This window comes from Camelus dromedarius, chromosome 6 (assembly GCF_036321535.1).
Source record: "Camelus dromedarius isolate mCamDro1 chromosome 6, mCamDro1.pat, whole genome shotgun sequence".
Lineage (NCBI taxonomy): Eukaryota > Metazoa > Chordata > Mammalia > Artiodactyla > Camelidae > Camelus > Camelus dromedarius.
Window position 1 is genome coordinate 69,047,696 of NC_087441.1, and position 12,003 is coordinate 69,059,698.

Sequence of the window (12,003 nt, forward strand, 5' to 3'; positions counted from 1 at the left end):
CGCCCCTCATTGTTTCCTGTATCACTACCATCAAGAGGTTAACAGTTATGGGAAATGGCAAACCCGGGGTTGGGGGGTGGAATCTGCTTGCAGGTACTATCGTTGCCCTCAGTGAGTGGCACTTGAAACATATCTGTCTTTTTGCGAAGTTTAGGGCTCTGCGGCGGTGACATCCTTTATGCCTCTGTCTTATTTTAGGTGCTCTACTTTTCCACCTACATATTTAAAACCTCTGTAATCTTTTCCCATATTCAGTCACTGAGCCTGGGCTGAGGAAACTCATCTCTTGCCAGTGCCTCCTTGTTTCAGCAGGAGCCTCGCCCCCGCCCCCAGGTGACCCTTCTGGAGCCTGTGTGCCTAGTGGGGACCATACCTTACACAGGTGCTGCTCTTTCTCAGAGCTTTGCCTTCTTGAACTTTCTAATTCTCAAGTAACTCGTCCTGCCAAGGCAACAACGATATTTTCTCTTGTCACAACCTTCTCCGCAGTAGGAGGGCTGAGCTGAGTTTTGCTGTTGTAGCTTTTAACATTTTGACCAATTTTTTCAAATGGGCCCCTTCTTTCTCTATTGCTCTGTTAAGGATCTTAGGGTTTTTGATTTGTTTGTTAGCCTCCACTTCCCCTATGCTCTCAGACCCAGACATTTGTTTTCAAAATATTTCCTTCTATATTCTGTATTGTGTGGTCTCCCTCAGTGAGAGAAGCAAAACCAAGGAGTTATGAGTCTGCTGAGAAGATGCTCTGTTCCACACAGGTCCTACCTCCTTTCTTGAGTTCTTGAGTTGGATACCCCTTCTGAGGAGCCTTTTCCCAGGACCACACCCCAAGTTTGGACTGCATCTGCGCTGTCCTGCCCAGCTCCCCTTCCTTTTGTCTCCTCGTTCCTTCCAAATCTACGTCTCCACGTTTCTTGAGCACGTTCACTCAGGGCCCACCAGCCATAACAGACACCTTGAAACTCACCCCAAATTGCTTCAAATATCCTACCCTGATCTTCTCAGATTTTAAATTCTTAAACCTGTCCATGTTTTATGTGACCCCTCTGAATAGCTGTTGCAGTCTTCAGGAGAAGGGCTCGTGCTGGATCTCATGAAGAACTGTCTGCAGTTTTACAGTGCGTTCCTCACACGTTTCCTGGATCCGAACACCTTTGTGGGGGGCTCTGCGTTGATCTGTGGCCCAGCCTCTCCTGTCTCTGACTCCTCTGATCACTCATTTTGATTCAACAATGACTAAGATACCTCCTATTATAGAGCCCTGCCTTTAAGAGCACTTATTAGATCCATTTCCCTCTTGTGCAAATCCAGTTTTTGTCTTTAAGACCTCACATTTCCTCTTAAGTAGATTTCTCTCCTTCTAAATGCCCTAATACATCCTCTGTTAGCCCTCCCCTGATAACAGAGCTAAAGTCATTTCCCAAACCATGCTCCTCTTGTCTGAAATATACTGAAATTTCTCCCTGTCTTAAGTCCTTGAACGTCTTCTCCACCAACTTGATTCAGGTACACTCTTTCCTCAGTAAATCTTGGCCTTTGGTGTTATGATGATCTCATTCAATTTTCCTTCCATCTCTGTCCAAGTAGGAGGTGCACTTCCAGAGTAATAGGTGCCCATTTCACTTTCACTATTCATTAATAAAAACTACCATTCCTCTGTGGTTGAGCCACAGTTTGGAGCCTGAAAACCAAAAACCATGGGACACAGTGTACATGATTAATGAATCCACAGAGCTCATAATTATCGGAGGTGGTCTTCAGAGTCTCTGGACAAGCCACAAAGACCCAAGAGGTTAGCCCGCCTCAGCTCTCACCTAGGAGCTCAGTGCAGTTCCAAGTGAAATAACAAGAAACAGGGTCTGGCGCAGCTGATCTCTTGCTACCTATGTTAGTTCTTGCATCCAGAATTTATAACTGAAAGCTGGATATTCACACACACTAGTGCTTTATTGCTAAAGAGGAATTTACTGCCGCTGCAGTTTAAAGCCTGGGTCTGCGGCTCTGTGTGAAAATCGGAGGGCACACACCAGTGTCTCAGCATCCTTCCTATGTGCATTAAGAGACAAAAAGACCATCCTCCCAATTCTGTAACCAGTGCCGAGGCCAAGCTGCGCTAGTAGGTGAGGTGAATATGGTCCGCAGAGATGACAGCAGCCCAGCCCCGGGGACTATGAGAACAACCAATCCCACAAGGACAGAACATGTTAAAGCGAGGACCTGCCCCCTTCCCTAGGCTGCCCCAGGGCACTTGATATCAACATTTGCTGTTTTTCCCCAGATGCTCCTCAATCTCTCTCTCTCTGGGTATATCTCAGTCAGCTATCCAGTTAATAATACACCCATTTTCCCCTCCAGAGTTCTTGAATGGATTGGGGGATAACTTCAGGGGTCTGGCAGACTCCTTAAACTATTTAACTTTATTACTGGCTTAAATAGATAAATGACCACCACCAGATTCCTAGTACTTTCACTTCTAGACTTTGGAGAAAGCACTTGAGGGAGAGTTTGGGCCTTTAAAGCACAAGGTACCATCTGATGGCAGGCAGGGTAAAAAGTAAGAAATGAAAAGGCTGCACTGTCCCTGCCCAGCTCCTCGTCCCAAATACAACCTGCAAACAGCCATGCCTCCTTCCTCAGGAAGAGTGCACCAGGGTATCAGGAAACAGGCAGAAGCTGCTCTTCCAGGTACTTTCAAAAGGTGGGAAGGCCATGCTCTATGACCAAGTAAGAAGGCTCAAAAAAGGGAAAGAGTTGTTCCTTCTATATTTCTAAGGATGATGACGACGTTCCAGCAATGCCTGACAAACTCTAACATATGGTGACAATCACACTTGTGGAAAGGTGGGAGTGTTCTTGGGGAGAATAGTTTGTCATAGGGAGTTATTCTGGTGAGAAAATCTCTTTTATAGACTGTCCATGAAGACTACAGAAATTTATCCGAACCCATGAAAGTACAATTTGCCAGTCCCTGGATGATCACAGGTATGACCAGGCACCAGTTAACCTGGACTTCATTCATCTGTCTGGTCACCTGCCCTTCGGCAAAGCAAGTGGGGGTCTAGTCAGAAGACACTGAGGATTATGGGGACAATAGCTCTTTAAATTTTTTTTAATTAATTTTTTTTATCTTGGGGGAGGTAATTCAGTTTTTTATTTATTTCTTTATTTAATGGTGGCACTAGGGATGGAACCCAGGATCCTTTGCATGCGAGGCACACACTCTACCCCTGAACCATACCCTTCTCCCAAATAGCTCTCTTATTTTGGACCTCACAAATGATTTACTCACAATGAAGATATAATACGCTTGCAGAGGGACCCTCAGATCCTCCTTAGTCACTAAAGGGCAAATGTGGAAGATCAGGGGGAAGAGCTCTGACGCTGATACCCATGGAGCCAACCTGCTGGGGTGTAGGGAGATGGTTGTGGGATTGAGAATGGATTTTAAATATGTCTGTTTCAAGTCGAGCAATGGTTCTCAATGCGGGGCAGGGAGCACAGGGATTTTGGCCTCCAGGGGACATTTAACGATGTCTGGGGATAGTTTTGTCTCAGCTGGAAGTGGTAGCACCAGCGTCTAGTGGTCAGAGGCCCGGGATGCTGCAGACATCCTCAGTGCACAGGACGGCCCCTCAAATAAAAACTAACTGTCCAAAAATGCGAGTGGTGCTGAGGTTGAGAACTCCTGCATTAGAACTTGAAGAGGAGAGTAGGATAGGAAACTGTCAATATTGTAAGATGGGGTCCAACTTAACAAACATTTACTGAACACTTACTTTGTTCCAGGCACTGTGCTAGGCACCAGGGGCTAAAATGATAATCAAGGCATGGTCTCTTAAAGATTATGGCCTGGCCAGGGAAATAAGCACAAAAATCCCTGTAATAATATTGGGTAAGATCTCATTCAGCTGAGATATGTGCTCTCTACAAGTTCTGAGATTCTGAGATTCTCCCTATACTTATCATCTCTCTCTCTCTCTCTCTCTTTTTTTTTTTTTTTTTTTTGAGTAAAAGTAGATTTATTTAGAGAGATGTACACGGTGGATGGGGGGAGTTAAAGTAAAGGTAGGTACACACTCCATAGACAGAGTGCGGGTCGTCTCCGAAGGCAAGAGTACGACCTAGAATCTCTTGAAAGAAGAGGACTGTGGGTCCTTCAGTATACTTTTCCAGGAGATGCATGTAACTGTCAGCCTTAAGAAGAAGCTTGTGATGATGATAATCACCTCCTTCCAAGGGAGGAGTCTGGTACACATGCCTGCTGGGCTGTTTATTTTTCTGAGATTAAGAGGAATGCATTCTCTTTTTTCTGACTAAGGCTTTGTGCCATCTCATTGGAAGTTCTTTCGAGTCATATGTAAATGAAATACCATGGTAAGCTCTTTTCCCTGTTTGCTCTCTCAGCTGGACAGACTCGAGGAAAAACAGAAGGAAACCTACCGGCGCATGCTAGAGCAGCTGCTGCTGGCAGAGAAGTGTCACCGGCGCACGGTGTACGAGCTGGAGAACGAGAAGCACAAGCACACGGACTACATGAACAAGAGCGACGACTTCACCAACCTGCTGGAGCAGGAGCGAGAGAGGTAACCGCACCGGCGCCGCAGGCACGGAGGCCGCGGCGGCTCACCCCGCCCCTCCCGTCGGGGATCAGAGTTCCCGCCAGTGACACCGCAGACACTTGTCCAAGGCCGAGTTCGGCTTCTGAATGGTTTGCAGAGAGCGAGCCAGATTTTGCCTGGAACTGTTTAGGTGACCATGTGCGTGTAAGTAGGACACCCCACTCCCACTAGGATGCGGAAATCAGAAAGCCACAGACTCAGGGAGCTTCTGTTTTAACTTGATCAATGAAGCACCTACATTTCAAAAGCCTCTCTACTTGGTGCCTTCTATCGGAGATAATCCACTTTATCTCTTTGGGATTAAAATCCACTTACTTATTCAAGGGGCAGGGTATAGTTCAGTTGTAGAGCCCATGCTTAGCATGCACAAGATTCCCCCACCTAAAAAAAAGCTTTAAAAAAATTCTCTTATTCAAAAAGAAAAATTATTAAATTTTAACCTTTAAAAAATGAATCCTATTCATTCTTAATAGTGCTCTAGAAACTCTTACCATTTGGTTGTGTATAAATTACCTAATGACTAGAACTACCTACTTAACTTTCTAAGGGTTGCATAGCTCTTAAAATAGCGTAAAACAAAACACAACAAAAATTCAGTGATGAGCCTCGGTACCTACCCCTGTAGGTGGTTTTCTCAGACCAGGGATGCCAATTTGAAACAGAGACTTCAAATTGAAATGCTTTGTAATACTGTCCAACACTACCCAGTTTTGCCAGCATCTTCTTTTCAACTTACTCTCTCCTTTACCTTCCCTCAGCTGAATAGTTAAAGCTGTGAATGTCACAATCTTTGAAACCAATGGCACTGAATCCAGATGCTTTGAGTTACCAAGCATGTCTATGCCTGTGTTTAGGACTTGCAAATTAAGAGCCATTTGGAGTGGAGGAGGGCATAGTCCAGTGGTAGAACGCATAGCCCAGTGGTAGAGCCCATGCTTAGCACACATGAGGGCATGGGTTCAATCCCCAGTACCTCCATTTAAAAAAACGAAAGAACCTAATTACCTCCCCCGACAAAGAAATTAACACAACGTTGTAAATCAATTGTACTTCAACTTAAAAGAAGATTAACTAAAAAAAGAGTTAAATTAAAAAAAAAAAAAGCCATTCAAGTGTCACCAATCCCAGCTTTCTTGTATCTGTTTAGTTACAAAAAAGAGATCTGGATTTCCCAGATAAGTTTATTTACAAGAAAAAGTTATCATGATAAAAGAGTAAATAAAAGCATGACCCAGGATAGGTTTGTCTTAAATTTTAAAAATTGTTGTTTGCTTATTGGACTTGGCACATCCCTTGGGGAAGGAGAAATGGAAAAGAGCAATGGCTGGAGTGTTATATACAATATCCTCCACTTACAGTTTCTTTCAGCCTGTTTTCTGCACCTCTAAGCCCAGGTTTATCAGCTTTTGTTAGGACAGATAGACGGTCTAATTAGACCTTTTGGGATAACCAAACAGTGAGAATTAACTCTGCCTCCTCAATCTCTGTGACCTTTCCAACCTCAAGCATAGGTGTTGCAAACAAATTTCTAACAGTGTAAAGTACATACATCGACAACAGCGATTTATCCTCTGGTTAGGTGCCCTGTGTTGGAACGTGGCCAGGTAAGAGCAGCAACTTGTTTGACACTGACTTTTTTTTTTTTTTTTTGGTCTGTTTTATTCATTGCTCTGTCACAGTGCTTAGCATAGTACATGGACACGGCAGGTGTTCAATAAACGATTGTTGAATGAATTAATAAATTTACAAGAGCAAAGAAAGGAAATAAAGTCCAACTTTTTAAAAGATCTGAAATCAAATAATTTCAAAGAACACCCTTGTGACTTATTTTCTGATGACTTTGTAAATTATTTGCTCTAGAATCAATATGTCTGCCTTTTCTACAATATCCCACCTAAGCTGAATGCCCCAGGGGTATTCATTTACAGAGCTGTTGTTTAAATGAAGTATGTGGACTGAGAGGCTGTACTTACCCAGCTGTTTCCTTCTCTTCCTTTTTTATTTTCCTAATTTTTGTGTACTGTGAGGGTACTTGCAATAGTAACACCCAACGGAGAGCCTGATAGTTCACAAAGTGCTTTTACATTCGTTACACAATAAGCCTATCTTAGGTGTATTTATTTACTAACTTTGTGTTGACCAGCTTAAGACTAACACTTCCAATCCCCGCCCTCCTGGAGCTGTTTAATTTTACTAGAGCAACTACAACAACAATTTCTCCTGGGCCAAGTGCTCTGTGGAATAATAATAAAAAGCATAATTTTTAAAATATGTATCTCCAGATGCTTTTCATATTTTGATCAGCACCACTGGGGCATGTTACCAAAATACATGTTTTAGATAAGAATTCGCCTAAGAGACCTTTGACTCTCGCTAAATCTCAAACCACTTTAAGGTTTTGAAATAGTATTTTTGACTCAACAGACAACACTTTAGTGCTTCGTATGTTTTTCTGTCGATGTTTATTCCCAGGGCAGCTCCCTGACTGAGTGCCTGTGCACACGCTGACATGCTCCTGATGCTAAATGAAACACCCCAGCTAGGACCCTGTTCAGTTGGCATCCCTGAATTCCTCTGCTGTCTGAGGCATCCACTGTGATTGGCTTGCCCAGTTCCTGGGCCAGTGAAGCCTTTGGGATTTTCTCAAAGGTCAGGCCTGGGATTCCCACCGCTCTTTGGAAACTGCCCTGCTAAATCTGCTTTGGGTTAAATCCTCTTTTTGAAGTAAGCGGTCATCATTAGATCTACTTATGGGGGCTGGCAGCTTGCTGACCCCAGGGCTTTCTTGTCTGTTCTCACCAAGAACTGGGCAGTGGCTTAGCTGGACCCTGGAAGCCCACCTGCAGGGGCAGCGAAGAGAGAACCGGCTTTCGGAGCCCAAGTGGGAGTGATACAGGAAAATGAATGTGGGGCGAGAGGATGGCGTGTCCCAGGTCTTGGTTGAGTCCCTGAGATGTGCCCCGTGTCAGTCCTTGGCTTCTTGCAGGAAAGAATTCAAGAGTGAGAAAAGTTAGATTTATTCGGAGAGATACATAGTCCATAGAAGGAGTGCAGACTGTCTCAGAAGACCAGAGAAAGGCCACGAGGTGTGGGGGTTGGGTGCTTAGTTTAAAGTAAAAGTAGATATGCACTCCATACATAGACAGAGTGCGGGCCGTCTCGGAAGATGAGGTGCAGGGTTGCTGGTTTTTATGAGCTCTGTAGCTTCATATACTAACAAGTGGGAAGACTATTTCAACTACTTCTGGGGAAGGGGCTGGGATTCTCAGGGATTAGGCCACTGCCCACTTTGACCTTTCCTGCTCAGCCTTAAAACTGTCACGGCGCCTGTGGGAGTGCCATTTACCATGCTAATATATTACAATGAGTGTATAATGAAGTCCAAGGTCTGGAAGTCTCTCACCATCTTGGGCCTCAAGACCCACACTGGGATTTGAATTTTCTACCACCTTGGTGTAGATTTCCTGATGCCTGTGCCCTGCCCTCTTCCTTCCTGTCTCAGGAGTCCTCGCATAGACTATCCCACCTCCTTTGTTGGCTTCTTGTTTGTCACTTCTCCCCTCTTTCTCTGGAAAAATCCCTTTTTGTGAGGAAAAAAAAAAAAGAGCCAAGAACTTTCCTTTGGAAACATTTCCTTTTGTTTCTCCTGCAATCGAGGAAGAAGTGAGACTTGAGATAAGCCCAAGTAGTTTGCTGCTTATAGTCCCCCAGCTGCTTCTCCTGGGTGTGCGGCTCTGCAGGCGGCCTCCACCCTCACGGCTTTCTGATTCCGTGGCAGTGGGAGCAGGGGGCGGGGTGCGGAACCAGGGGACCCTCCAGCCACAGGTAGCATCTAGGCTCCATTCTCCATACTTGTCCTGCTCTGCGAGGTTTCTCACTGCCTCTGGAGAATGGTAAAGATGATAAAAAGGGACCCAGGCAAATAGGATCAGTAGCAGACGTTGATAAGCAATCCTGATTCACATATTTGATGAAACCAGAAATCCCTGGCTTAAAAAAAAAAAAATGCCTTGGCTTAACAAGCACTGCAAAGGGCTTTTGAGATCAGCTTTTTCAAGTCCCTCATTCTACAGGTTGAATCATTGAGGCCCAGAAAAATTATAGAGTTCCACTAAGATCACAGTGGAGGCCACTGGTCTAGAGCTTTTGTGCAAATGGGTCTGTTGGGCAAAATGGCTTGTTTTATGTTCTGTGTTTGTGTATATGGGCGTCCCACCTCCGTGCTCTTATGTCCAAATGATGACACAAAATCTTAAAAGGCAGAAAGATGGTTGTCATGAAGATACAAACAGATATATTAGGACTAGTGGTGTCTTTAGACTGTCAAGATAGGAGAAGCTTTGGAACAGGATCTGTTGGAAGAAGCAGCCTGGGGACTTGTTTTGGAGCCAAGTTTAAACAGAATGCACAGTGCTCTGCTGCATTCTGATGGGCGGCTGATGATGGTTAGGGGGAAGATAAATAAAACATCCCTCCAAGTTACCGCCTTGTTATGTCACTGACCTGGCCCCCGAGAGTGTGAAAACTAAGGACGCAGAAGGTGTTTTTCACTTTTAAATTAAATAAAAATTCCTGTATAACAGTTCCACAAATTAAGCACCTAGAATGGACAATATATTATTCTGGGCTTCCTTTATGCTAAATCAAAAGACTCCGGTCATAATTTACTACCATCTTTCACTGCACATTTATTTTTACAAATGACCATATTCCCAACTTACAAAGTGGGAATAGCATGAAAAAATGCATTGGCTTAACAAGCATTGTTTAAAATATAGATGAAAATATCCTTCATTGCATTCATTAAGCTCCCTTTCTAACTGCTGTATTCTTTTTGGTCTATATTTGGAGTCAACTTGACCTTTAAAGGCGTAATTCTGAGCACATGAGATCACCTTGAGAGTTTATACTTCATTCTCTGTGTGAACTGCAAGACTGGTAATTTTAATCTTAAACTTCTCTAGGGCTGCTTCGAGAATGTCAAAATAGGGAGAATACGGTTATATCAAAAAGTGGTCCGGAGCTTAAATAAATATTTGAAGGGGATGTGTGTGTGTGTGTGTGTGTGTGTGTGTGTGTGTGTGTGTGAATGATGTGGGGAGTGCTGTCTAAATCTATAAATGTAGATATAGATTTTAAAGCTTTTGAACCCTATAGGCTGAGCTGGGACTCCATGAATAATTACCTCATCATATAATATTGCAGCAAGCCTTCCAAGTACAAGTTCATCTTTTTTAAACTACCAGTCAGCATCCCAAGAGAAATCTCTTAACTTGTGAAGCAGAGAATACAGGGGCAGGGGCTTGTTGGAGGGGAACCGTTCAAGCCCCATTTTGGTATTGTTCGTTTGGGTCTGGGGGCCTGGGGGACGGGCTACCCTATTGCACTTGCCTGTATGGGGGACGGGCCAGTCAGAGCAAGTTTTTGAAAAGTTGCTCTAGTGGCCTAGGATCCTGGGAAATTTTCTCGGCCCACTTGACAGAAAAAGATGCACATCTGGTTCGCTGGCATATTTTCCTTAAGCTTCTCAGATTTAGATGACTTATCTCTAAAATATGGCAATAAAATGGACTTTCCTCACTGGTAGCTTGGAAAATCATAGTAAAGCACTTTGTAGGAGGAGATTGCTGCTGATGTGTACGTGATCAAGTCTGATGAAGCAGGAAGTAATCCACAGGTGGAGGGTACCGGCAGAAGGCAGCGGAGCCCACTTCTCTGTGCCTGGCCCTCGGCTGGGTGATGCTCAGTTGCTGGGTTAGATTTAATTGACCCCCCCCACCACCACCATCACCTTTTGCCAGGCACATACACATCTTGTTTAATCCTTATAAAACTGTATGAAGTATAATTACTGTCCCTATTTAGACGATGGTAAAGCAGACAGGTTAAATTCCTTCCACCGAGGTCACTTGCCAACAGAAGAATCAATGTTTGACCTGAGATTCTTACAGTAAAACAAATACAAACAAACAAACAAACAAACCCTTCTCTACTTCCAAGTTTGTACCTTCTGATTGAAATGAACACCTTATTTCTCCAACGATAGGAGAAGGAAAAGATGACTTGAAATGTTGACCAGTGGACTGCATATCCATTCTGGATTTAAATTCACAGAACTTAAATTGGTCATAACACATGTCACCTACTATTAATATCCTATTGACCAAGAAGATTGCCTGGAATAGACAGCTAAGAAGGGAGAGGAATTAGGATTCAGAGACTCAGCCACAGAAAGGACATGTTGTATGGTTGATTTTCTGAAAGTATGCCAGGATCAAACCCTGCCTTCCAATTCCTCTTACCCTTGCTATGTGCAGATCCCACTTCCTACTGGACAATATGATTGAAATGAAGGAGACTGAGGTGCTTTTCATTTTGCACAGCTAGGGTTTTTGTGTTTGGGGGGTGGGAAGGAGTGAATGGTGTAAAAGAAATTATGTTATATCTTAAGGAAAGGGACCAGTCAATCAGTGACTCAAAAAGACAGCTTCCCAAAGTTGGAAGATAGAATTAGAAAAGGAGTTGGTCCTCTTAAAATACCCAGGATATTGACTTCTCTACTGTCAGCCCTGTAGAACCAAGAGCACGTCATCCATCCTTAACTAAGCACTCCCTGGATGAAACAGGAACGAGCCGGTTAAAAACGCCCTTGAGGTGCATTTCACCTGATCGCACCTATACAAAAATGCTGAGTCTTGGATGGATGTGCTCTTTTCCCCAAGCTTTATAGCGGTCTCATTCTCATTCAGGGTTTTTGAGTTAGCAGCCTCTGATCTAAGATTCTTCAGAGCCTTAGTAATATAATTTTTAACAGATATCCCAGGGACAATGGCTTACCTGACCAACAAAATTCTCTAGTTCCCTGACTTGCAGCCATCCACCTTCTTGCTGTGTCCTCACATGGGCTTTCCTCTGTGCACGTCCATGGAAAAAGATCTCATAAGGCCTCCAGTCCTATTGGATTAAGACCCTACCCTTATGACTTCAGTCAACCTTTATTACCCCTAAAAGCTGTATCTCCAAATACAGTCACAAATGAGGGTTATGCCTTCAATCTATGAACTTGAGGGGGCACAATTCAACCCACGGCAAAGGGCATGGCAAAACTTGTGTCTCTCCCTCCAATAATTCAAGAAAAAATAGAGTAAAAGTTGGTGTCTGAAGTTGGTGTCTGACATTCTAGTTGGAGAGCGCTTGTGATAGCTTCAGTATCCTGCAACCCTAAAGGAATATCTAGATTTTCCCATGTCCCTGAAAGGCCGCAGGATTAGCTGTTGCAGGGCTGGACCCGAGAGCAGAACTGTGACCCATTTGGATCAGCAATCTGAGCAGGTTGACAGCCGAGACCAGAGACCATAGTGTGCATCTCAGATAATGCCAGTGCGGA

At 43.9% G+C, this 12,003-nt stretch overlaps 1 protein-coding gene across 5 annotated transcripts in view; it reads left to right on the forward strand.

Annotated features, from left to right (window-relative positions):
* FILIP1 (filamin A interacting protein 1) overlaps positions 1–12,003 on the forward strand; it is a 180,937-nt gene that overhangs the window by 120,939 nt on the left and 47,995 nt on the right. For all 5 annotated transcript variants that reach the window (XM_064486934.1, XM_064486935.1, XM_064486936.1 and 2 more), the window contains exon 4: positions 4,402–4,580. In XM_064486934.1, coding sequence (XP_064343004.1) covers positions 4,402–4,580 — 179 coding nt within the window. The remainder of the gene's footprint in view (positions 1–4,401; positions 4,581–12,003) is intronic.